Below are 27,749 nucleotides of genomic sequence, written 5' to 3'. Positions count from 1 at the left end.
TGTTTCCTAGAATGAAAGCTCTGAAGGACAACTTCTTCTACTCGTATCCTTGCACTACATGGGCATTGCTAATATAGCCTGGCTAACGTTGGCTCAGTGGGAAACATAACCTTAGGTAGTAGTGTGTTTTGTGTCTTACCTATAGATAATTATCCAGCTATAGATGGTAGTTTAGGTCCTAATGCTTATATTTTTTGGACAGACTGGCAGACAGACTGGCAGGCAGACAGACAGACTGGCAGGCAGGCAGGCAGGCAGGCAGGCAGGCAGGCAGAGGCAGGCAGGCAGGCAGACAGACAGGCAGGCAGAGGCAGGCAGGCAGGCAGACAGACAGACAGGCAGGCAGGCAGGCAGGCAGGCAGAGGCAGGCAGGCAGAGGCAGGCGACAGACAGGCAGGCAGGCAGAGGCAGGCGACAGACAGACAGACAGACAGGCAGGCAGGCAGGCAGGCAGGCAGGCAGGCAGAACACCGGAATGATTATTATCACAGTGAATTATTGTAATGTTTGTTTATGTGTCAATTAATCCCATAAGGGATGGGGGTTTTGCCAACTAGCAGTTTGACCTGAAAAATTAAATGGCATTCATTCATTCAGTAGATTGATACTGTGTTGCTGTTTTTATTTGTACTCTATCTAAATAGGCCTAATTGGGTTGGAATTAATTCACATGGTTCTGACTATAAACATTCTACTTTGACATTTATATTCTGCAACTAGGCCTAGCCAACATAAAACATTGAGTTTAGGCTGAAGCTAGGCTTAACAGAAGAGTTGTAGTAGGTGCTGCAGTTGTTGCCTGCCAAAAAGTAGGGTTGTTTATTTTTACATATGAAAGTGGGCATCTTTGTTCTATTGTATGAATTGTACCTACTAATGACACAATCGGCATAAACACCTTAACCGGGCCTGATGTCAAAACCAGCAGGATTGGAGCTGACGGGGTGTTTGTAGATGACCGGCATGTTCTGGTGGAGGAACAGAAGTCATGCAGGGCCCGAGCTCGCTGCTTCTCCCTGGAAACCAACCGACGAAGGAAGTACGTTTCTTTACCTACGCTTAAATCATAACCTGGTCCCAGATCTGTTTGTGCTGTCTTGCAAACCACTATGGTCATTGTCATGTGGCAGGTTACTACCTAACAACCGTAGGCCGTGTCTGAAAGCATAGCCTGGTCCCAGATCTGTTTGTGCTATCATTGTGGTGTCTGAAAGCATAGCCTGACTAAAAATGAGTTGTATGTTCATGTTCTAAAGTGTCCTGTGGTCTGGACCACGTCATTAGCACCCTGCTGCTACTAGCGAATCCCTCCGTCCAAGTACAACTCATATTTCTGCCTTGTTTAGTGCACTACTTTTGTTATATTTAACCTTTTATTTAGCTAGGTAAATTCTTATTTACACTGACGGCCTACCGGGGAACAGTGGGTTAACTGCCTTGTTCAGGGGCAGAACAATGACGGCCTACCGGGGAACAGTGGGTTAACTGCCTTGTTCAGGGGCAGAACAATGACGGCCTACCGGGGAACAGTGGGTTAACTGCCTGTTCAGGGGCAGAACAATGACGGCCTACCGGGGAACAGTGGGTTAACTGCCTTGTTCAGGGGCAGAACAATGACGGCCTACCGGGGAACAGTGGGTTAACTGCCTGTTCAGGGGCAGAACAATGACGGCCTACCGGGGAACAGTGGGTTAACTGCCTTGTTCAGGGGCAGAACAATGACGGCCTACCGGGGAACAGTGGGTTAACTGCCTTGTTCAGGGGCAGAACAATGACGGCCTACCGGGGAACAGTGGGTTAACTGCCTTGTTCAGGGGCAGAACAATGACGGCCTACCGGGGAACAGTGGGTTAACTGCCTTGTTCAGGGGCAGAACAATGACGGCCTACCGGGGAACAGTGGGTTAACTGCCTTGTTCAGGGGCAGAACAATGACGGCCTACCGGGGAACAGTGGGTTAACTGCCTGTTCAGGGGCAGAACAATGACGGCCTACCGGGGAACAGTGGGTTAACTGCCTTGTTCAGGGGCAGAACAATGACGGCCTACCGGGGAACAGTGGGTTAACTGCCTTGTTCAGGGGCAGAACAATGACGGCCTACCGGGGAACAGTGGGTTAACTGCCTTGTTCAGGGGCAGAACGATATATATTTTTTTAACCTTGTCAGCTCTGAGATTCGATCTAGCAACCTTTCGGTTACTGGCCCAACACTCTAACCGCTACCTGGCGCCCTGTAATTTTCCTAATGGATTGATATAATGGTGTAAATGTTGTTTTGGGGGGGTCACGTCAGGGTTCCATTTGGGACACTGTGACTGTAAAGCTAACTAGAGGAGGACACAGCCACTGTGACTGTAAAGCTAACTAGAGGAGGACACAGCCGCTGTGACTGTAAAGCTAACTAGAGGAGGACACAGCCGCTGTGACTGTAAAGCTAACTAGAGGAGGACACAGCCGCTGTGACTGTAAAGCTAACTAGAGGAGGACACAGCCGCTGTGACTGTAAAGCTAACTAGAGGAGGACACAGCCGCTGTGACTGTAAAGCTAACTAGAGGAGGACACAGCCGCTGTGACTGTAAAGCTAACTAGAGGAGGACACAGCCACTGTGACTGTAAAGCTATCTAGAGGAGGACACAGCCACTTTGACTGTAAAGCTAACTAGAGGAGGACACAGCCACTGTGACTGTAAAGCTACAGTTCCCCTTGCTATGCAAGGGCTGTGACTTTTGTGGAGCGATGGGTAACGATGCTTCGAGGGTGACTGTTGATGTGTGCAGAAGGTCCCTGGTTCGAACCCGGGTCGGGGCGAGGAGACGGATTAAAGTTATATTGTTACATCAGCAGGATTTTATCCTGTTATCTTGAAATAGACCTCCTGGTAATGAGCCAACTGCAGGCCAGGGCTAGTCTGACTAGACTACTGGAAGGGAGACCCTGTCAGGTCTGACTAGACTACTGGAGGAGACCCTGTCAGGTCTGACTAGACTACTGGAGGAGACCCTGTCAGGTCTGACTAGACTACTGGAGGAGACCCTGTCAGGTCTGACTAGACTACTGGAGGAGACCCTGTCAGGTCTGACTAGACTACTGGAGGAGACCCTGTCAGGTCTGACTAGACTACTGGAGGGGAGACCCTGTCAGGTCTGACTAGACTACTGGAGGAGACCCTGTCAGGTCTGACTAGACTACTGGAGGGGAGACCCTGTCAGGTCTGACTAGACTACTGGAGGGGAGACCCTGTCAGGTCTGACTAGACTACTGGAGGGGAGACCCTGTCAGGTCTGACTAGACTACTGGAGGGGAGACCCTGTCAGGTCTGACTAGACTACTGGAGGGGAGACCCTGTCAGGTCTGACTAGACTACTGGAGGGGAGACCCTGTCAGGTCTGACTAGACTACTGGAGGGGAGACCCTGTCAGGTCTGACTAGACTACTGGAGGGGAGACCCTGTCAGGTCTGACTAGACTACTGGAGGGGACCCTGTCAGGTCTGACTAGACTACTGGAGGGGACCCTGTACTGACTAGACTACTGGAGGAGACCCTGTCAGGTCTGACTAGACTACTGGAGGGGTGACCCTGTCAGGTCTGACTAGACTCCTGGAGGGGTGACCCTGTCAGGTCTGACTAGACTACTGGAGGGGAGACCCTGTCAGGTCTGACTAGACTACTGGAGGGGAGACCCTGTCAGGTCTGACTAGACTACTGGAGGGGAGACCCTGTCAGGTCTGACTAGACTACTGGAGGAGACCCTGTCAGGTCTGACTAGACGACTGGAGGGGAGACCCTGTCAGGTCTGACTAGACTACTGGAGGAGACCCTGTCAGGTCTGACTAGACTACTGGAGGGGAGACCCTGTCAGGTCTGACTAGACTACTGGAGGGGTGACCCTGTCAGGTCTGACTAGACTACTGGAGGGGTGACCCTGTCAGGTCTGACTAGACTACTGGAGGGGAGACCCTGTCAGGTCTGACTAGACTACTGGAGGGGAGACCCTGTCAGGTCTGACTAGACTACTGGAGGGGAGACCCTGTCAGGTCTGACTAGACTACTGGAGGGGTGACCCTGTCAGGTCTGACTAGACTACTGGAGGAGACCCTGTCAGGTCTGACTAGACTACTGGAGGAGACCCTGTCAGGTCTGACTAGACTACTGGAGGGGAGACCCTGTCAGGTCTGACTAGACTACTGGAGGGGAGACCCTGTCAGGTCTGACTAGACTACTGGAGGAGACCCTGTCAGGTCTGACTAGACTACTGGAGGGGAGACCCTGTCAGGTCTGACTAGACTACTGGAGGGGACCCTGTCTGACTAGACTACTGGAGGGGACCCTGTCTGACTAGACTACTGGAGGGGACCCTGTCAGGTCTGACTAGACTACTGGAGGGGTGACCCTGTCAGGTCTGACTAGACTACTGGAGGGGTGACCCTGTCAGGTCTGACTAGACTACTGGAGGGGTGACCCTGTCAGGTCTGACTAGACTACTGGAGGGGTGACCCTGTCAGGTCTGACTAGACTACTGGAGGGGTGACCCTGTCAGGTCTGACTAGACTACTGGAGGGGTGACCCTGTCAGGTCTGACTAGACTACTGGAGGGGTGACCCTGTCAGGTCTGACTAGACTACTGGAGGGGTGACCCTGTCAGGTCTGACTAGACTACTGGAGGGGTGACCCTGTCAGGTCTGACTAGACTACTGGAGGGGTGACCCTGTCAGGTCTGACTAGACTACTGGAGGAGACCCTGTCAGGTCTGACTAGACTACTGGAGGGGTGACCCTGTCAGGTCTGACTAGACTACTGGAGGGGAGACCCAGTCAGGTCTGACTAGACTACTGGAGGGGTGACCCTGTCAGGTCTGACTAGACTACTGGAGGGGAGACCCTGTCAGGTCTGACTAGACTACTGGAGGGGAGACCCTGTCAGGTCTGACTAGACTACTGGAGGGGAGACCCTGTCAGGTCTGACTAGACTACTGGAGGGGAGACCCTGTCAGGTCTGACTAGACTACTGGAGGGGAGACCCTGTCAGGTCTGACTAGACTACTGGAGGGGAGACCCTGTCAGGTCTGACTAGACTACTGGAGGGGAGACCCTGTCAGGTCTGACTAGACTACTGGAGGGGAGACCCTGTCAGGTCTGACTAGACTACTGGAGGGGAGACCCTGTCAGGTCTGACTAGACTACTGGACGGGAGACCCTGTCAGGTCTGACTAGACTACTGGAGGAGAGACCCTGTCAGGTCTGACTAGACTACTGGAGGGGACCCTGTCAGGTCTGACTAGACTACTGGAGGGGACCCTGTAAGGTCTGACTAGACTACTGGAGGAGACCCTGTCAGGTCTGACTAGACTACTGGAGGGGAGACCCTGTCAGGTCTGACTAGACTACTGGAGGGGAGACCCTGTCAGGTCTGACTAGACTACTGGAGGGGTGACCCTGTCAGGTCTGACTAGACTACTGGAGGGGAGACCCTGTCAGGTCTGACTAGACTACTGGAGGGGTGACCCTGTCAGGTCTGACTAGACTACTGGAGGAGACCCTGTCAGGTCTGACTAGACTACTGGAGGGGAGACCCTGTCAGGTCTGACTAGACTACTGGAGGGGAGACCCTGTCAGGTCTGACTAGACTACTGGAGGGGAGACCCTGTCAGGTCTGACTAGACTACTGGAGGGGAGACCCTGTCAGGTCTGACTAGACTACTGGAGGGGAGACCCTGTCAGGTCTGACTAGACTACTGGAGGGGAGACCCTGTCAGGTCTGACTAGACTACTGGAGGGGAGACCCTGTCAGGTCTGACTAGACTACTGGAGGGGAGACCCTGTCAGGTCTGACTAGACTACTGGAGGGGAGACCCTGTCAGGTCTGACTAGACTACTGGAGGAGACCCTGTCAGGTCTGACTAGACTACTGGAGGGGACCCTGTCAGGTCTGACTAGACTACTGGAGGGGAGACCCTGTCAGGTCTGACTAGACTACTGGAGGGGAGACCCTGTCAGGTCTGACTAGACTACTGGAGGGGTGACCCTGTCAGGTCTGACTAGACTACTGGAGGGGACCCTGTCAGGTCTGACTAGACTACTGGAGGGGAGACCCTGTCAGGTCTGACTAGACTACTGGAGGGGACCCTGTCAGGTCTGACTAGACTACTGGAGGGGACCCTGTCAGGTCTGACTAGACTACTGGAGGGGACCCTGTCAGGTCTGACTAGACTACTGGAGGGGAGACCCTGTCAGGTCTGACTAGACTACTGGAGGGGAGACCCTGTCAGGTCTGACTAGACTACTGGAGGGGAGACCCTGTCAGGTCTGACTAGACTACTGGAGGGCAGACCCTGTCAGGTCTGACTAGACTACTGGAGGGGAGACCCTGTCAGGTCTGACTAGACTACTGGAGGGGAGACCCTGTCAGGTCTGACTAGACTACTGGAGGGGAGACCCTGTCAGGTCTGACTAGACTACTGGAGGGGAGACCCTGTCAGGTCTGACTAGACTACTGGAGGGGTGACCCTGTCAGGTCTGACTAGACTACTGGAGGAGACCCTGTCAGGTCTGACTAGACTACTGGAGGGGAGACCCTGTCAGGTCTGACTAGACTACTGGAGGGGAGACCCTGTCAGGTCTGACTAGACTACTGGAGGGGAGACCCTGTCAGGTCTGACTAGACTACTGGAGGGGAGACCCTGTCAGGTCTGACTAGACTACTGGAGGGGAGACCCTGTCAGGTCTGACTAGACTACTGGAGGGGAGACCCTGTCAGGTCTGACTAGACTACTGGAGGGGAGACCCTGTCAGGTCTGACTAGACTACTGGAGGGGAGACCCTGTCAGGTCTGACTAGACTACTGGAGGGGTGACCCTGTCAGGTCTGACTAGACTACTGGAGGGGAGACCCTGTCAGGTCTGACTAGACTACTGGAGGGGAGACCCTGTCAGGTCTGACTAGACTACTGGAGGGGAGACCCTGTCAGGTCTGACTAGACTACTGGAGGGAGACCCTGTCAGGTCTGACTAGACTACTGGAGGGAGACCCTGTCAGGTCTGACTAGACTACTGGAGGGACCCTGTCAGGTCTGACTAGACTACTGGAGGGGAGACCCTGTCAGGTCTGACTAGACTACTGGAGGGGTGACCCTGTCAGGTCTGACTAGACTACTGGAGGGGAGACCCTGTCAGGTCTGACTAGACTACTGGAGGGGACCCTGTCAGGTCTGACTAGACTACTGGAGGAGACCCTGTCAGGTCTGACTAGACTACTGGAGGGGAGACCCTGTCAGGTCTGACTAGACTACTGGAGGGGTGACCCTGTCAGGTCTGACTAGACTACTGGAGGGGACCCTGTCAGGTCTGACTAGACTACTGGAGGGGTGACCCTGTCAGGTCTGACTAGACTACTGGAGGGGTGACCCTGTCAGGTCTGACTAGACTCCTGGAGGGGTGACCCTGTCAGGTCTGACTAGACTACTGGAGGGGTGACCCTGTCAGGTCTGACTAGACTACTGGAGGGGAGACCCTGTCAGGTCTGACTAGACTCCTGGAGGAGAGACCCTGTCAGGTCTGACTAGACTACTGGAGGGGTGACCCTGTCAGGTCTGACTAGACTACTGGAGGGGTGACCCTGTCAGGTCTGACTAGACTCCTGGAGGGGTGACCCTGTCAGGTCTGACTAGACTACAGGAGGGGTGTCCCTGTCAGGTCTGACTAGACTACAGGAGGGGTGACCCTGTCAGGTCTGACTAGACTACTGGAGGGGAGATTTATTGTAGAATAAATGTGGAGAGCTCCAGAGACCGCTGACAGGACAGAAGTAGGATTAAGTCAGCGTTAGGGTTTCTAAGGACAACACTACCTAATGAGGTGTGTGTGTGTGTGTGTGTGTGTGTGTGTGTGTGTGTGTGTGTGTGTGTGTGTGTGTGTGTGTGTGTGTGTGTGTGTGTGTGTGTGTGTGTGTGTGTGTGTGTGTGTGTGTGTGTGTGTGTGTGTGTGTGTGTGTGTGTGTGTGTGTGTGTGTGTGTGTGTGTGTGTGTGTGTGTGAGTGATGAACATTAGCCAACCTCTTTAATTGTTTACTTCTATGGAAGGAGCATTTACAGGCCAGCCAAGAGAAGTCTTCCTGGGAGAAATCATCATATTGTTTTTGAAGCCATTTACCAAGGTGTCCTGTGTGGCTCAGTCGGTAGAGCAGGGCGCTTGCATCACCCAAAGGTTATGGGTTTGATTCTCGCTCGGGCCACCCACACATGTGTATCCACACATGACTGTCAGTCGCTTTAGATAAAAGTGTCTGTTAAATGGCACATATTCTATAATATTGTGAGTTTTTGTTCATAAAAGCCTGATTGTAATGTAATTTTCCCTCTCTAAACTAACCAGTTGTCACAGGAGTGTTTCCTTCAACTATTTAATGACTGCTGTGAATGCACCTCAAAGAATGGACTCAGTTTCCTGTGGGCTTAAACAAAAGATCTCTTCAATCAACCTTGATGGAACTGGGACCAGGTTAAAACCTATGTGAAAATGCTAGTCAGAGGAGTTGGCTAAGGTACAATCTGGGACCAGTCTATATATTCTCGTTGTGACTATGATAATAAGAGAAGAGTTGGTTAAACAGGTCTGGGACCAGTCTGTAATGTGTTCTCTGTGTTTTCCATGCAGGGTTCTGGAGGAGAGGAGTTTGTTAAACAGGTCTGGGACCAGTCTGTAATGTGTTCTCTGTTTTCCATGCAGGGTTCTGGAGGAGAGGAGTTTGTTAAACAGGTCTGGGACCAGTCTGTAATGTGTTCTCTGTGTTTTCCATGCAGGGTTCTGGAGGAGAGGAGTTGGTTAAACAGGTCTGGGACCAGTCTGTAATGTATTCTCTGTGTTCTCCTTGCAGGGTTCTGGAGGAGAGGAGGAAGCTGTGGGATGTCCAGGAACAGAGGCTGAGGGAAAGCATCCTACAGCAACGTAAACAGAGAGTCCAGGATGCTACCGAACGCTTCCAGAGGGCACATCTGCCCCCCTCACAGAGACGCAGACAATGTCAGTCGCACAACCCAAAGCTGTGTTTCACACAGAAAAACACAATTACTGGTCTCTACTTTACTCTTTGTGGTTTGTAACTGTAATGCGTTCTTGAGAAAATACGTGAATAGAATGAGTCACACACTGCAAGGCGTTCGGAAAGTATTCAGACCCCTTGACTTTTTACACATTTCGTTAAGTTGCAGCCTTATTTTAAAAATGATATAAATATATTTTTTACCTCATCAATACCACATAATGACGATGTGAAAACAGGTTTTTAGAAATGTTTGCTAACTTTTTAAAAATAATTTGAAAATACAAATAAATACCTTATTTACATAAGTATTCAGACCCTTTGCTATGAGACTCGAAATTGAGCTCAGGTGCATCCTGTTTCCATTGATCATCATCCATGTTTCTACAACTTGATTGGAGTCCACCTGTGGTCAATTCAGTTGATTTGACATTTGGAAAGGCACACACCTGTCTATATAAGGTCCCACAGTTGACAGTGCATGTCAGAGCAACAACCAAACCATGAGGTTGAAGGAATTGTCCGTAGAGCACAGAGACAGGATTGTGTCGAGGCACAGATCTGGGGAAGGGGACCAAAATGTCTGCAGCATTGAAGGTCTCCAATAACACAGTGGCCTCCATCATTCTTAATTGGAAGAAGATTGGAACCACCAAGAATCTTCCTAGAGCTGGCAACCGGGCCAAACTGAGCAATCGGGGGAGAAGGACCTTGGTCAGGGAAGTGAAGGGAGAACCTTCCAGAAGGGCAAATATCTCTGCAGCACTCCACCAATCAGGCCTTCATGGTAGTGTCCCACAGAAGCCACTCCTCAGTAAAAGGCACATGACAGCCCACTTGGAGTTTGCCATAAGGCACCTAAAGGACTCTGACCATGAGAAACAAGATTCTCTGGTCTGATGAAACCAAGATTGAACTCTTTGGTCTGAATGGCAAATGTCACATCTGTAGGAAACCTGACACCATCCTTACAGTGAAGCATGGTGGTGGCAGTATCATGCTGTGGGGGTGGTTTTCAGTGGCAGGGACTGGGAGACTAGTCAGGATCGAGGGAAAGATGAACAGAGCAATGTACAGAGAGATCCTTCATGAAAACCTACTCCAGAGCACCCATGATCTCAAACTGGGGCAAAGGTTCACCTTCCAACAGGACAACGACTCTAAGCACATAGACAAGACAATGCAGGAGTGGCTTCGGGACAAGTCTCTTAATATCCTTGAGTGGCCCAGCAAGAGCCCGGACTTGAACCTGATCTAACATCTCTGTAGAGACATGAAAATAATTTGATAGGATCTGCAGAGAAGAATGGTAGAAGCTCACCAAATACAGGTGTGCCAAGCTTGTAGCATCATACCCAAGAAAACTCGAGTCTGTAATCGCTGCCAAAGGTGCTTCAACAAAATACTGAGTAAATGGTGTGAATACTAATGTAAATGTGATATTTGCAAACATTTCTACAAACCTGTTTTTGCTTTGTCATTGTGGAGTAGTGTGTGTAGATTGCTGAGGATTTAATTATTTGTTTTTTTAAATCCATTTTAGAATAAGTAACGTAACAAAATGTGGAAAAAGTCAAGGGGTCTGAATACTTTCTGAAGGCTCTGTAATTATACCAACAAGTTACATTAACAGACTTTTCTCTCGGTTGTATTGCAGCTTTCAGGAAGAGCACCCTTAATATCGAGGAGGCACTTAATCACATACAAGGCACCTTGACCTTGAGTTCCTATACCAGACAATCTCCCACCCCCGACAGGTCAGGATGTCTGCTATAATAGCTAAACTGTTTACAAGTACTATGTGTACTAGTAAGAAGTGAATATTCCAACATATACATGTACGTATAACCGTTACCCTATGAACACATAAACTATTATAATGACTTTATAAACATTTATAATGGCTTATTCATTAACGTTATTACACCATCTGCATATTTCTCCAGGCTTTTCATTCATGTAATTTTCTAGCCTGAGTCCCAGTCTGTTTGTGCTATCACACCATCATTGTCATGTTTGGCTTGACATTGGCAGCAATGGGTCTGGCAAGAGTACAAACTGATCTGGGATCAGGTTAGCAACCCTATAGTTTACCGGCATTTATAATGAACATTATTATACCACATATCACCATCAGCATGTTCCTCTGGTTTAAACACAGGAGCTGCACTTCATCCCCTAAGCCGCCCCCGACACCCAGCCCGTCGCTCCACCAGGGGACCCTGTCTGCCCTGGAGGTCTACAGCAAACTGATGCAGGACAGAACCTTCAGCAGCTTCAAGAACAGGCTACTATTCCTCAGCCAGCTCCAGGAGACACAGCTGAGGGACAGGGACGATCTGCAGGACACACAGCTGAGGGAGAGGGACAAGGAGAGGGACGAGCTGCAGGACACACAGCTGAGGGACAGGGACGAGCTGCAGGAGACACAGCTGAGGGACTGGGACGAACTGCAAGGGACACAGCCGAGGGAGAGGGACGAGCTGCAGGACACACAGCCGAGGGACAGAGACGAACTGCAGGGGACACAGCTGAGGGACAGGGAGCGGGACATGGTGTTCCTCAATGAGCTGCAGGACACACAGCTGTGGGACAAGGAGACCTGTAGCAGTCCACAGGTAGGCATTGTGGGTCAACTATCTCTATTAAATCATGCAAACCACCCGTATGTCTTCTGAAGCTTTACCGTTCATATCTCTATTACATTTATAGCCTATATCAGTGAGTTTTTTCAATTCCAAAATCCTTGTTGAATTAAACTCTGGAAAAGCTAACCGTTACATCTCTTCTCTGTGACTGTGGATGTGTTGCTGTGGAGGTGAAAGTTAAAAGGTCCCTGTAGTGTAATGTTAGCCTGTAGCTACTACTGCCTGGACCTGCATCAACAGACAGAGGCCCCTCTGCGCACACACAGGAATGTTACCTATGTCTGTGCATGGGCCCAGGGGCACTAGATACTTGACATACACTACATGACCAAAAGTATGTGGACACCTGGTCGTCGAACATTTCCTTCCAAAATCATGGGTATGAATATCCACTCTTCTGGGAAGGCTTTCCACTAGATGTTGGAACATTTCTGCTATAACAGCCTCCATTCTTCTGGGAAGGCTTTCCACTAGATGTTGGAACATTGCTGCTATAACAGCCTCCACTCTTCTGGGAAGGCTTTCCACCAGATGTTGGAACATTGCTGCTATAACAGCCTCCATTCTTCTGGGAAGGCTTTCCACTAGATGTTGGAACATTGCTGCTATAACAGCCTCCACTCTTCTGGGAAGGCTTTCCACTAGATGTTGGAACATTTCTGCTATAACAGCCTCCATTCTTCTGGGAAGGCTTTCCACTAGATGTTGGAACATTGCTGCTATAACAGCCTCCACTCTTCTGGGAAGGCTTTCCACTAGATGTTGGAACATTGCTGCTATAACAGCCTCCACTCTTCTGGGAAGGCTTTCCACTAGATGTTGGAACATTGCTGCTTAAACAGCCTCCACTCTTCTGGGAAGGCTTTCCACTAGATGTAGGAACATTGCTGCTATAACAGCCTCCACTCTTCTGGGAAGGCTTTCCACTAGATGTTGGAACATTGCTGCTATAACAGCCTCCACTCTTCTGGGAAGGCTTTCCACTAGATGTTGGAACATTGCTGCTATAACAGCCTCCATTCTTCTGGGAAGGCTTTCCACTAGATCAAATCAAATCAAATCAAATTTTATTTGTCACATACACATGGTTAGCAGATGTTAATGCGAGTGTAGCGAAATGCTTGTGCTTCTAGTTTCGACAATGCAGTAATAACCAACAAGTAATCTAGCTAACAATTCCAAAACTACTACCTTATAGACACAAGTGTAAGGGGATAAAGAATATGTACATAAAGATATATGAATGAGTGATGGTACAGAGCGGCATAGGCAAGATACAGTAGATGGTATTGAGTGCAGTATATACATATGAGATGAGTATGTAAACAAAGTGGCATAGTTAAAGTGGCTAGTGATACATGTATTACATAAAGATGCAGTAGATGATATAGAGTACAGTATATACATATACATATGATATGAATAATGTAGGGTATGTAAACATTATATTAGGTAGCATTGTTTAAAGTGGCTAGTGATATATTTTACATCATTTCTCATCAATTCCCATTATTAAAGTGGCTGGAGTTGAGTCAGTGTGTTGGCAGCAGCCACTCAATGTTAGTGGTGGCTGTTTAACAGTCTGATGGCCTTGAGATAGAAGCTGTTTTTCAGTCTCTCGGTCCCTGCTTTGATGCACCTGTACTGACCTCGCCTTCTGGATGATAGCGGGGTGAACCGGCAGTGGCTCGGGTGGTTGTTGTCCTTGATGATCTTTATGGCCTTCCTGTGACATCGGGTGGTGTAGGTGTCCTGGAGGGCAGGTAGTTTGCCCCCGGTGATGCGTTGTGCAGACCTCACTACCCTCTGGAGAGTCTTACGGTTGTGGGCGGAGCAGTTGCCGTACCAGGCGGTGAGCCCGCCAGGATGCTCTCGATTGTGCATCTGTAGAAGTTTGTGAGTGCTTTAGGTGACAAGCCAAATTTCTTCAGCCTCCTGAGGTTGAAGAGGCGCTGCTGCGCCTTCTTCCCGATGCTGTCTGTGTGGGTGGACCAATTCAGTTTGTCTGTGATGTGTACGCCAAGGAACTTAAAACTTACTACCCTTTCCACTACTGTTCCATCGATGTGGATAGGGGGGTGTTCCCTCTGCTGTTTCCTGAAGTCCACAATCATCTCCTTAGTTTTGTTGACGTTGAGTGTGAGGTTATTTTCCTGACACCACACTCCGAGGGCCCTCACCTCCTCCCTGTAGGCCGTCTCGTCGTTGTTGGTAATCAAGCCTACCACTGTTGTGTCGTCCGCAAACTTGATGATTGAGTTGGAGGCGTTCTTGGCCACGCAGTCGTGGGTGAACAGGGAGTACAGGAGAGGGCTCAGAATGCACCCTTGTGGGGCCCCAGTGTTGAGGATCAGCGGGGTGGAAATGTTGTTGCCTACCCTCACCACCTGGGGGCGGCCCGTCAGGAAGTCCAGTAACCAGTTGCACAGGGCGGGGTCGAGACCCAGGGTCTCGAGCTGGATGACGAGCTTGGAGGGCACTATGGTGTTAAATGCCGAGCTGTAGTCGATGAACGGCATTCTCACATAGGTATTCCTCTTGTCCAGATGGGTTAGGGCAGTGTGCAGTGTGGTTGAGATTGCATCGTCTGTGGACCTATTTGGGCGGTAAGCAAAATGGAGTGGGTCTAGGGTGTCAGGTAGGGTGGAGGTGATATGGTCCTTGACTAGTCTCTCAAAGCACTTCATGATGACGGAAGTGAGTGCTACGGGGCGGTAGTCGTTTAGCTCAGTTACCTTAGCTTTCTTGGGAACAGGAACAATGGTGGCCCTCTTGAAGCATGTGGGAACAACAGACTGGGATAGGGATCGATTGAATATGTCCGTAAACACACCAGCCAGCTGGTCTGCGCATGCTCTGAGGGCGCGGCTGGGGATGCCGTCTGGGCCTGCAGCCTTGCGAGGGTTGACACGTTTAAATGTTTTCCTCACGTCGGCTGCAGTGAAGGAGAGTCCGCATGTTTTAGTTGCGGGCCGTGTCAGTGGCACTGTATTGTCCTCAAAGCGGGCAAAAAAGTTATTTAGTCTGCCTGGGAGCAAGACATCCTGGTCCGTGACTGGGCTGGATTTCTTCCTGTAGTCCGTGATTGACTGTAGACCCTGCCACATGCCTCTTGTGTCTGAGCCGTTGAATTGAGATTCTACTTTGTCTCTGTACTGACGCTTAGCTTGTTTGATAGCCTTGCGGAGGGAATAGTTGCACTGTTGTATTCGGTCATGTTTCCGGTCACCTTGCCCTGATTAAAAGCAGTGGTTCGGACTTTCAGTTTCACACGAATGCTGCCATCAATCCACGGTTTCTGGTTTGGGAATGTTTTATAGTCGGCATTCCAATTCATCAATGTTCAATGGGGTTGAGGTCAGGGCTCTGTGCAGGCCAGTCCAGTTCTTCCACACCAATCTCCGCAAACCATTTCTGTATGGACCTCGCTTTGTGCACGGGGGCATTGTTATGCTGAAACAGGAAAGGGCCTTCCCCAAACTGTTGCCACAAAGTTGGAAGCTGTAGCTTTACGATGTCCCTTCACTGGAACTAAGGGGCCTAGCCCCAACCATGAAAAACAGCCCCAGATCATTATTCCTCCTCCACCAAACTTTACATTTGACACTATGCATTCGGGCAGGTAGCGTTCTCCTGGCTTCTGCCAAACTCAGATTTGTTCCTTCGGACTGCCGGATGGTGAAGCGTGATTCATCACTCCAGAGAACGTGTTTCCACTGCTCCAGAGTCCAATGGCGGCACGCTTTACACTCCAGCCGACACTTTGGCATTGTGCGTGGTGATCTTAGGCTTGTGTGCGGCTGCTCGGCCATGGAAACCCATTTCATGAAGCTCCCTAACAAACAGTTGTTGTTCTAACGTTTCTTCCAGAGCCAGTTTGGAACTCGGGGACAGATGATTTTCACACGCTTCAGCACTCAGCGGTCCCGCACTTTGAGCTTGTGTGGTCTACCACTTTCCGGCTGAGCCGTTGTTGCTCCTAGACATTTCCACTTCACAATAGCAGCACTTACAGTTGACCGGGGCAGCTCTAGCAGGGCAGACATTAGACAAACTGACTTGTTGGAAAGGTAGCATCCTAGATTGCATGGCTGTGTGCTCGATTTTATACACCTGTCAGCAACGGGTGTAGCTGAAATAGCCAAATCCACTAGTTTGAAGGGGTGTCCACATACCTTTGTGTATATATAGTGTAGCTATGCACATTATTAAGGATATCTATCATACCGTCATGACATTCATCACTTGTTGAATAATACATCTCTTCTGTTGTTGAATTAATATATCTCCGAGGAACTGTTTTTATGCTTTCATGGGTAATCCTCTGGGGTTCTTGGTACTTTTTAAAATAGTATTTTTATCTGTATGAATTGTTTTACCCAAATATCAATGAATCAACCAACAAAACTATCTCTTCTGTATTCCAGCATCATAATGTGACTCAGTCAGAGAGCCTGTCCAGTCTGGATAGCTTGGAAATGGAGGACGGCTTAAACCACAACAACACAGTACAGAGAGTCCACAGCTCTTGGTTAGATCACCAGAAACACCCCAATGGTCCAACCAACTTGTCCTTTTGTCCACCAACAAAGAGTTTCCTAAGTGGTAACCTCCTACTCCAACAGGGCAAAGTTGATGCTAGCCCTCAGCCCCCCAGACCAAGGCAGACAGAGGAGTCTGTCGAAGATTGTAACAGCAGACTGCACCAGCTCTCTCAGGCCACTGGGTGGCAGAGTTGTACAGACCAATCATCATCACAGAGTAACACTATAACCCAGTCCCCACTCCTCAGTGTCAGTCACCACAGCCTGCTAACTGTGAGTGGGATTATAGATACATCCTCAATACGTTCAGATAACGGTGACCAACACTCTCAGGAGAGGGAAAGTCATCTGAGGGGGGACCACAGAGTCTCGGGGGTCGTAGCGTGCTCCAAGACTTCTACCCCAGACAGAACGCTGCTAGAGTTCACCTCTTGTCTGATCCCAGAGGGAAAGTTAGAATTTAGGCAGCAGGTGAGAGACCCGGAGGACAAGTATTCCAAACAACCGTCGGCGACACAGGTCCTTCTGCCTGGGAAAACTTACAGCCACAAAGACCTTCTGTGTGAAGCCCCCTCCTCAAACCCTGATCATATCCTCAGTTATAACACTAAAAGTAGCTCAGGGGTCCGAGAGGACACGGCCAACATTCAGCCAACAAAAAGCACACATCACCAGTCACACGGGAGCAAACCCAGTGTAGAAGATGCCATGAACAACCTCAACAAAGGGACCAACTCTGAGCCCAAAGCAGAGTCCAACTCTGAGCCCAAAGCAAGGCCCAACTCTAAGCCCAAAGCAGGGTCCAACTCTGAGCCCAAAGCAAGGCCCAACTCTAAGCCCAAAGCAGGGACCAACTCTGAGCCCAAAGCAAGGACCAACTCTGAGCCCAAAGCAAGGCCCAACTCTGAGCCCAAAGCAGGGTCCAACTCTGAGCCCAAAGCCGAGAGGTCTAAGAACACAGACCCTCTCAGTCAGACATTGGGTCATTGTAATATCAGGTCTGACTTCCCTAAAGGCCTAAAGAGCCTGCAGGTGGAAATAACACCAACAACCCTCCCAGATACACCTCCATCTCCTCCACCTGTAGCTGTTGTCAGCAAAGCCACAGATCATAAAGGTACTGAAGTCCGATGCATAAAGGGAATTCTTAAAAAGCAATCAAAATACGGTGTGTCGGGAGGAAACGCTTGTTCTAGTATGTATAACGCCAGGCATTTAATATTCACCAAACAATTCACCATGTCCATCAGAGATAGTGTGGAACTGACCAGAAGGAAAGGCAAGGATGCAGACAAGATGATCAAAAAGAAGATACGCTGGTTGGACGAGGTAAATCTGGAGGAAGAGGAGGAGATGGAACGGAGTCCTATAACAAACAACAAGTGTGTTTCTGAGTATCCACTACCTCCACATAAACACTCAGCATCATCAGACCACCAACAGGGTCAGGGCCAGACGGTGGCCACCAACACCCCTCTGGCCTCCACCGGCTATGACTTTACCAAGCAGGCCTGGGCAGATGTCAGGGTCCAGGAGAGCAGGCTGCAGGGGCACCAGGGGATCCAGGAGAGAGGCCAGGAGGCCAGGGAGACAAGAGTGGAAGCCAGGGAGGTCAGGGTCCAGCGGGGGAGCAGTGGGAGAGCCGGGTGCCCCAGAGTCCCCAGGAGAGTGAGATCTGCCAGGGCAGGGATGGATCCTGTTTCGTCCCGCTCCAGAAAAGGCACGGTCATCAGACCCCAATCTGCTACGGAGGCCAGCAGCCACGTGGCCTGGGTGACCCACGGGAAGGTCATGGTGCCTCGTCCCCCGCCCCGCACTGAAACCATGGAACCAAAACCACACACAAGAGAGACGGATGCTGTAGTATCATACACCACCAAGACTCCTTACAACATGGATCACTCTAATGACACCACCAAGACTCCTTACAAAATGGATCCCACTAATCACACCACCAAGAGTCCTTACAACATGGATCAGTCTAACTCTGCTGCTACTAAAGCAGGGATTCCTGTAGATGAGGCTTTGTGCAATAATAACACCCTGGACAGCTTTGCCCCGTCCCAGACCCGTACACATGTCATTAGGGCAGATAGCAGCGTTATTTCCAACCCATCCAAGGCCACCTCCATGTCAGGCCAGCAGGACGCCCAGGGAGAGGCTGCCAGATGGGGGCTTCTGTACCATGAAAATGGCCTCTGTCTGGACCGTACTCCCACAGACGAGGAGATCTCCCAGCTCTGGCATGGAGTCCGTAGTGCCTTAGCCACCAAGGACGGTAATGTACTGTACTGTAGATTGATCAGACTGTCCGGTCCTCACGTCTCTAATACATGTGTTGTTGTCACCAGTTGAGAATGACGTGTCGTGGAAATGACCACCAGGGACACCTGAAGTCAATATTAAATGAATCATTCTTTATTATCAGCAAGCTGGAGAGGTTCCAAAAAACGTAACGCTCCGGGGCGGCAGGGTAGCCTAGTGGTTAGAGCGTTGGACTAGTAACCGGAAGTAACCAGAAGGTAGCCTAGTGGTTAGAGCGTTGGACTAGTAACCGGAAGTAACCGGAAGGTAGCCTAGTGGTTAGAGCGTTGGACTAGTAACCGGAAGTAACCGGAAGGTAGCCTAGTGGTTAGAGCGTTGGACTAGTAACCGGAAGTAACCGGAAGGTTGCAAGTGGTTAGAGAGTTGGACTAGTAAGCGTTGGACTAGTAACCGGTTACTAGAGCGTTGGACTAGTAACCGGAAGGTTGCAAGTTCAAACCCCCGAGCTGACAAGGTACAAATCTGTCGTTCTGCCCCTGAACAGGCAGTTAACCCACTGTTCCTAGGCCGTCATTGAATATAAGAATTTGTTCTTAACGGACTTGCCTAGTTAAATAAAGGTAAAATAAAAAAGAAAGAAAGAAAATAGTACATGTCGGTCGGGAGCTCTGCCGAGGCAGTCCCGTTAGTTCTCTCATATACTGCTTACACAGTAAGTAATATACACAGTATATTTGCATGATTTAGCTTAATCATTATTCATAATTAATTCATCATTAACATTTGGTTCATGCATGTGACAGACCAATACCTCACAAGGCTTCTTCACTCTAAGCTGAGACCTTGTAACTGAGACACCCCTTTCGTTTCTCAAAACAATGTTCTGGGCATACTGCCAAATTGCTTCTACTGATTGTGAGGATTCCTCCCAGGCATGATCAATCAGTCACTTGCGTGAACCCAGTGGAATTGGTTATTAGAAAAGCACAAACATTAAATGTTCCTTCACAGACATTAATGTGCATATCAGTCAAATTAGATGAACTTTATCACATTTAGCTTGTTGTGTAGTTTGACATGTCATGTTTTACGGCATAGTTAGTAGGGATGTGCATCTTTCCTTTCATGAACAATTCAATACGCGTCTGGTACAATACAGGAACCATACAGCCAAGTTCCAGCCAAGGCAGCAGCTACTCTTCCTGGGGTTTATTATTGATCCCCATTAGTTCCAGCCAAGGCAGCAGCTACTCTTCCTGGGGTTTATTATGGATCCCCATTAGTTCCAGCCAAGGCAGCAGCTACTCTTCCTGGGGTTTATTATGGATCCCCATTAGTTCCTACCAAGACAGCAGCTACTCTTCCTGGGGTTTATTATGGATCCCCATTAGTTCCTGCCAAGGCAGCAGCTACTCTTCCTGGGGTTTATTATGAATCCCCATTAGTTCCTGCCAAGGCAGCAGCTACTCTTCCTGGGGTTTATTATGAATCCCCATTAGTTCCTGTCAAGGCAGCAGCTACTCTTCCTGGGGTTTATTATGAATCCCCATTAGTTCCTGCCAAGGCAGCAGCTACTCTTCCTGGGGTTTATTATGAATCCCCATTAGTTCCTGTCAAGGCAGCAGCGACTCTTCTTGGGGTCCAGCTAAATTAAGGCAGTAATACAATTTAAAAACATTACAACAAATTCAGGCCCCTATTCTGCTACCACATATCTACAACACGAAATCCATGTGTACGCGTGAGTATCGTGCGTATGTTATCATATGTATGCATGTGTCAGTGCCTGTGTTTGTGTTGCTTCACATTCCCCGCAGTAGCATAACGTGTATTTTTGTATCTGTTTTTTTTAAATCAAATGTTACTGTTAGCAAAAATTACTTGATGTGGAATAGAGTTCCATGTAGTCATGGCTCTATGCAATACTGTGCACCTCCAATAGTCTGTTCTGGACTTGGGGACTGTGAAGAGACCCCTGGTGGTATGTCTTGTGGCGTATGCATGGGTGTCTGAGCTGTGTGCCAGTAGTTTAGACAGACAGCTCGGTGCATTCAACATGTCAATACCTCTCACAAATACAAGCAGTGATAAAGTCAATCTCTCCTTCACTTTGAGCCAGGAGAGATTGACATGCATATTATTACTATTAGCTCTCTGTGTTCATCCAAGGACCCTAACCCTAACCCTAACCCTAACCCTAACCCTAACCCTGTTCTGAGGCAATTGCAATTTTCCTCTTTGTGGCACCTGACCACACCACTGAACAGTAGTCCAGGTGTGACAAAACTAGGGCCTGTAGGACCTGCCTTGTTGATAGTGTTGTTAAGAAGGCAGAGCAGCGCTTTATTATAGACAGACTTCTCCCCTTCTTAGCTACTGTTGTATCAATATGTTTTGACCATGACAGTTTACCATCCAGAGTTACTCCAAGCAGTTTAGTCTCCTCAACTTGCTCAATTTCCACATCATTCATTACAAGATTTAGTTGAGGTTTAGTGAATGATTTGTCCCAAATACAGTGCTTTTAGTTTTAGAAATATTTACAACTAACTTATTCCTTGCCTCCCAGTCTGAAACTAACTGCAGCTCTTTGTTAAGTGTTGCAGTCATTTCAGCCGCTGTAGTAGCTGTCGTGTTTAGTGTTGAGTCATCCGCATACTCAAAGCCAGTGGCATGTAGTTAGTAAAGATTGAAAAAAGTAATGGGCCTAGACAGCTGCCCTGGGGAATTCCTGATTTCTACCTGGATTATGTTTGAGAGGCTTCCATTAAAGAACACTCTCTGTGTTCTGTTAGACAGGTAACTCTTTATCCACATTATAGCAGGGGGTGTAAAGCCATAACACATACGTTTTTCCATCAGCAGACTATGATCGATAATGTCAAAAGCCGCACTGAAGTCTAACAAAACATCCTCCCACAATCTTTTTTATCATCAATTTCTCTCAGCCAATCATCAGTCATTTGTGTTAAGTGCTGTACTTGTTGAATGTCCTTCTCTATAAGCATGCTGAAAGTCTGTCAATTTGTTTACTGTAAAATAGCATTGTATCTGGTCAACAACCAAAGATTCTCCCAACAGTGTACTAAGGGTTGGTAACAGGCTGATTGGTCGGCTATTTGAGCCAGTAAAGGGGGCTTTACTATTCTTAGGTAGAGGAATGACTTCAGCTTCCCTCCAGACCTGAGGGAACACACTTTCTAGTAGGCTTAGATTGAAGATATGGCAATATCGTCCTCTATTATCCTTAGTTATTTTCCAACCATGTTGTCAGATCCTGGTTGCTTGTCATTGTTGATAGACAACAATAATGTTTCACCTCTTCCACACTCACTTTACGGAATTAAAAATGACAATGCTTCTCTTTCATAATTTGATCAGTTATATTTGGATGTGTAGTGTCAGCATTTGTTGCTGGCATGTCATGCCTCAGTTTGCTAATCTTACCAATGAAAAAATCAGTAAGTAATTGGCAATATCAGTTGGTTTTGCGATGAATGAGCCTTTTGATTCAATGAATGATGGAGCTGAGTTTGATTTTTTCCCAAAATGTAATTTAAGGTGCTCCAGCGTCTGGCTGCTCCTCATTACATACCACAGACCAGCAGTGTCTGGTTGCTCCTCATTACACACCACAGACCAGCAGCGTCTGGTTGCTCCTCATTACACACCTCTGACCAACAGCGTCTGGTTGCTCCTCATTACACACCACAGACCAGCAGCGTCTGGTTGCTCCTCATTACACACCTCTGACCAACAGCGTCTGGTTGCTCCTCATTCCACACCACAGACCAGCAGCGTCTGGTTGCTCCTCATTACACACCTCTGACCAACAGCGTCTGGTTGCTCCTCATTACACACCACAGACCAGCAGCGTCTGGTTGCTCCTCATTACACACCACAGACCAACAGATATTCTTTACATCTACAACATAGGAATTACTACAAAACTTATTGTATGACCTCTTATACACTATATTAGGCCTAGCCTGACCTCTTATACACTATATTAGGCCCAGCCTGACCTCTTATACACTATATTAGGCCCAGCCTGTCCTCTCATACACTATATTAGGCCCAGCCTTTGGAACGTTGGTAGATATGGCTACTATATTGTGATGGCTACATCTGATGGATCTGGATACTGCTTTTCAAACACATTTCTGCAGCATTAGTAAAGATGTCTTCAATTCAGATAAGGTATAACAAAATGAGTTAAAAACAACAGTGAACCATTGATTCCTGAAGTTTGAATTAGTTTTCTGACCAATGCATGCTTCATTTGGATCGGTTTAGGCTCTGATGCACTCACAGTTTATCCATTTGAACCGGGGGCCGATATGTAATGTTGAATCGTTCCATGCATAGTAGGTAGTTATTTTTATTGTATGTAATTTATGACTGATGTCATCCACCTGCTTTTGGAAATATATTTGAAACTGCTCTTTTTTTTTTTACATGGAAAGTACTGAGGACCCAGTGACCTAAAGCCTCCCCACTGAACTCACTGCACCTTGTGCTGTTGGCTAGTCCAACAGAAACCCTTTTGACGGGACAGTACTCTCTTTGTGTGGCTGCCAGTTTGTAACTTTGTTTGAGATTCTTTAGGTATGAAAACATTTCTTGGGAAAGCTTCTTCTTAAGTTGTATCGATACACTGTGTTTTCATTGGCCCCCCCTGTACCACTCACCACCACATATGGGATCACTACACCGGTGAAATATATAATGGTGAAAATGTCCTTATTTTTGGGTCATGTTTTTGGGATAGTTTGGAGAGAAACTTCAGGTTTTTCATAACAGAATCTGGAGCAGGGAGGGAAACTAGGAACCTCTGACTTGCTGTTTTGTCTCTTTAGGTGACCCTATAACTGTCCTGCCTCAAGCACGTGCCAACCTGTCTCGCGTTACTATCAACGGGGACAGCCTGATCAACGGAGTTAAAGCCATCACCACGATGGGAGACTTCTTCCTCTCCCCAACCAATGGTAAGAAAGGTAAAAAAAGATTTAGCCTAGGTTGCGTCCCAAATTGCACCCTATCCCCTATTTGATGCACTACGTTACAGATTTATTTTAAAATGGATTAAATTCATGTTTTTCCTCATCAATCTACACACAATACCCCATAATGTCATCACAATACCCCATAATGTCATAACAATACCCCATAATGACACCACAATACCCCATAATGACACCACAATACCCCATAATGACATCACAATACCCCATAATGACATCACAATACCCCATAATGACATCACAATACCCCATAATGACATCACAATACACCATCATGACAAAGTGAAACCAGGTTTTTAGACATTTTTGCAAATGTATTAAAAATAAAAAACTGAAATACCCTTCGCTATGAGACTTGAAATTGAGCTCAGGTTCATCCTGTTTCCATTGATCATCCTTGATGTTTCTACAACTTGATTGGGGGGGATACCTAGTCAGTTGTACAACTGAATACAACTGAATGCATTGAACTCAAATGGGTCTTCCACATTTAACCCAAGCCCTCTGAATCAGAGAGGTGTGAGGACAGTACATGTCAGAGCAAAAACCAAGCCATGAGGTCGAAGGAATTGTCCGTAGAGCTCCGAGCCAGGATTGTATCGAGGCACAGATCTGGGGAAGGTTCCAAAAAATGTCCGTAGCATTGAAGGTCCCCAAGAACACAGTGGCCTCCATCATTCTTAAATGGAAGAAGATTGGAACCACCGAGACTCTTCCTAGAGCTGGCCGCCCGGACAAACTGAGCAATTGGGGGAGAAGGGGCTTGGTCAGGGAGGTGACCAAGAACCTGATGGTTACTCTGACAGCGCTCTAGAGTTCCTCTGTGGAGATGGTAGAACCTTCCAGAAGGACAACCATCTCTGCAGCACTCCAGAAATCAGGACTTTATGGTAGAGTGGACAGACGGAAGCCACTCCTCAGTAAAAAGGCACATGACAGCCCTCTTGGCGTTTGCCAAAAGGCACCTTAAGACTCTCAGACCATGAGAAACAAGATTCTCTGGTCTGATGAAACCTTTGGCCTGAATACCAAGTGTCATGTTTGGAGGAAACCTGGCACCATCCCTACGGTGAAGCATGGTGGTGGCAGCATTATGCTGTGGGGACGTTTTTCAGTGGCAGGGACTGGGAGACTAGTCAGGATCAAGGGAAAGATGAACGGAGCCAAGTACAGAGAGATTCTTGATGAAAACCTGCTCCAGAGCGCACAGGATCTCCGACTGGGGCCAATGTTGAACTTCCAAAAGGACAATGCCCCTAAGCACACAGCCAAGACGATGCTGGAGCGGCTTCGGGACAAGTATCTGATGTCCTTCAGTGGCCCAGCCAGAGCCTAGACTTCAACCCGATTGAACATCTCTGGAGAGACCTGAAAATAACTTGAGAGGATCTGCAGAGAAGAATAGGAGAAACTCTCCAAATACAGGTGTGCCAAGCTTGTAGCATCATACCCAAGAAAACTCGAGGCTGTAATCGCTGCCAAAGGTGCCAAAAGTACTGAGTAAAGGGTCTGAATACTTATGTAAATGTGATATTTAATTGACTTTTTCTTGTTTTTTTCCCCAAAACATTTCTACAAACCTTTTTTTGCTTCTTCATTATGGGGTATTTTGTTTAGATTGAGAAGAAAAAAAATACAAAAATGTTTAATAGATTTTAGAATAAGTCTGTAACATAACAAAATGTGAATAAAGTCAAGGAGTCTGAATACTTTCCGAATGCATAGGGAAGGGACGGGCAATTCCAGTCCTCGGGTGCCTGATTGGTGTCACACTTTTCCCACATCCCTAGCCAACACAGCTGATTAAACTTATTTAAATCTAAACTGAAGATCATGATTAGTTAATTATTGTCGTCAGGTGTGTTAGCTGGGGCTGGGTTAAAACTGTCAGTCAAATGTATTAAAAAGCCCTTCGTACATCAGCTGATATCTCAAAGTGCTGTACAGAAACCCAGCCTAAAACCCCAAACAGCAAGCAATGCAGGTGTAGAAGCACGGTGGCTAGGAAAAACTCCCTAGAAAGGCCAAAACCTAGAGAAGAAACCTAGAGAGGAACCAGGCTATGAGGGGTGGTCAGTCCTCTTCTGTCTGTGCCGGGTGGAGATTATAACAGAACATGGCCAAGATGTTCAAACGTTCATAGATGACCAGCAGGGTTAAATAATAATAATAATAATAATAATAATAATCATCATCATCATCATCACAGTGGTTGTCGAGGGTGCAACAGATGTGACACCAATCAGTCCCCTGATGTAGGGAATAGAGTACCATCTGGCGTGACACCAATCAGTCCCCTGATGACTGGAGGTGCCCCTGATGTAGGGAATAGGGTACCATCTGGCGTGACACCAATCAGTCCCCTGATGTAGGGAATAGGGAACCATCTGGCGTGACACCAACCAGTCCCCTGATGTAGGGAATAGGGTACCATCTGGCGTGACACCAATCAGTCCCCTGATGTAGGGAATAGGGAACCATCTGGCTTGACCCAATCAGTCCCCTGATGTAGGGAATAGAGTACCATCTGGCGTGACACCAACCAGTCCCCTGAGGACTGGAGGTGCCCCTGATGTAGGGAATAGAGTACCATCTGGCGTGACACCAATCAGTCCCCTGATGTAGGGAATAGGGTACATCTGGCGTTACACCAATCAGTCCCCTGAGGACTGGAGGTGCCCCTGATGTAGGTAATAGGGTACCATCTGGCGTGACACCAATCAGTCCCCTGATGTAGGGAATAGGGAACCATCTGGCGTGACACCAACCAGTCCCCTGATGTAGGAATAGGGTACCATCTGGCGTTACACCAACCAGTCCCCTGAGGACTGGAGGTGCCCCTGATGTAGGTAATAGGGTACCATCTGGCGTGACACCAACCAGTCCCCTGATGTAGGGAATAGAGTACCATCTGGCGTGACACCAACCAGTCCCCTGAGGACTGGAGGTGCCCCTGATGTAGGGAATAGAGTACCATCTGGCGTGACACCAATCAGTCCCCTGATGTAGGGAATAGGGTACATCTGGCGTTACACCAATCAGTCCCCTGAGGACTGGAGGTGCCCCTGATGTAGGTAATAGGGTACCATCTGGCGTGACACCAACCAGTCCCCTGATGTAGGGAATAGGGTACCATCTGGCGTGACACCAACCAGTCCCCTGAGGACTGGAGGTGCCCCTGATGTAGGTAATAGGGTACCATCTGAGGTGACACCAATCAGTCCCCTGAGGACTGGAGGTGCCCCTGATGTAGGGAATAGGGTACCATCTGGCGTGACACCAACCAGTCCCCTGATGTAGGGAATAGGGTACCATCTGGCGTGACACCAACCAGTCCCCTGATGTAGGGAATAGGGTACATCTGGCGTGACACCAACCAGTCCCCTGAGGACTGGAGGTGCCCCTGATGTAGGGAATAGGGTACCATCTGGCGTGACACCAATCAGTCCCCTGATGACTGGAGGTGTCCCTGATGTAGGGAATAGGGTACCATCTGGCGTGACACCAATCAGTCCCCTGAGGACTGGAGGTGCCCCTGATGTAGGGAATAGGGTACCATCTGGCGTGACACCAATCAGTCCCCTGATGTAGGGAATAGGGTACCATCTGGCGTGACACCAATCAGTCCCCTGAGGACTGGAGGTGCCCCTGATGTAGGGAATAGGGTACCATCTGGCGTGACACCAACCAGTCCCCTGATGTAGGGAATAGTGTACCATCTGGCTTGACCCAATCAGTCCCCTGAGGACTGGAGGTGCCCCTGATGTAGGGAATAGGGTACCATCTGGCGTGACACCAATCAGTCCCCTGATGTAGGGAATAGGGTACCATCTGGCGTGACACCAATCAGTCCCCTGAGGACTGGAGGTGCCCCTGATGTAGGGAATAGGGTACCATCTGGTGTGACACCAACCAGTCCCCTGATGTAGGGAATAGGGTACCATCTGGCATGCAGCCTCGTAATATTATCTGTCTGTCAAAGAGCGCCATTTTGAAGTAAACTTGTGCAACACAACGTTCAATAAAAGGGAAATACTTATCTTTTTAATAAACATGAGCCTTCTGTTGTAATATTAAATGTAGTGGGTGTAGCTTATATATGTGCTGTTACACACTTTCTACAAGTGTGTAATGAAAGTGTGTTTCTTGAATAACTCCCCCTGAGACACCCGCAGGGAGTGGGGTTATGGCCAGGGTCACCATTGTCCAGCGCCCCAGGAGCAATTGGGGTTAA

At 48.5% G+C, this 27,749-nt stretch overlaps 1 protein-coding gene across 1 annotated transcript; it reads left to right on the top strand.

Moving 5' to 3' along the window:
- Positions 1-27,749, top strand: LOC139385803 (centrosomal protein 126). The gene is made up of 9 exons (XM_071131047.1): positions 1-43; positions 929-1,039; positions 8,870-9,015; positions 10,692-10,791; positions 11,196-11,652; positions 16,560-17,767; positions 17,822-18,504; positions 23,351-23,479; positions 27,691-27,749. The coding sequence occupies exons 1-9, from the start codon at positions 12-14 to the stop codon at positions 27,747-27,749; spliced, it is 2,925 nt and encodes a 974-aa protein (XP_070987148.1). The 5' UTR covers positions 1-11.

The sequence above is a fragment of the Oncorhynchus clarkii genome, chromosome 27 (assembly GCF_045791955.1).
Source record: "Oncorhynchus clarkii lewisi isolate Uvic-CL-2024 chromosome 27, UVic_Ocla_1.0, whole genome shotgun sequence".
NCBI lineage: Eukaryota > Metazoa > Chordata > Actinopteri > Salmoniformes > Salmonidae > Oncorhynchus > Oncorhynchus clarkii.
The sequence above is the reverse complement of the archived record's forward strand: the minus strand, read 5'-3'. Positions and strand labels throughout refer to the sequence as shown.

Coding starts and splice junctions, on each gene's coding strand:
- LOC139385803 (XM_071131047.1), top strand. CDS start 12: ATGAAAGCTCTGAAGGACAACTTCTTCTACTC. Junction 9,016..10,691: donor CTCACAGAGACGCAGACAAT/GTCAGTCGCACA, acceptor GTTGTATTGCAG/CTTTCAGGAAGAGCACCCTT. Junction 23,480..27,690: donor CTTCCTCTCCCCAACCAATG/GTAAGAAAGGTA, acceptor AGACACCCGCAG/GGAGTGGGGTTATGGCCAGG.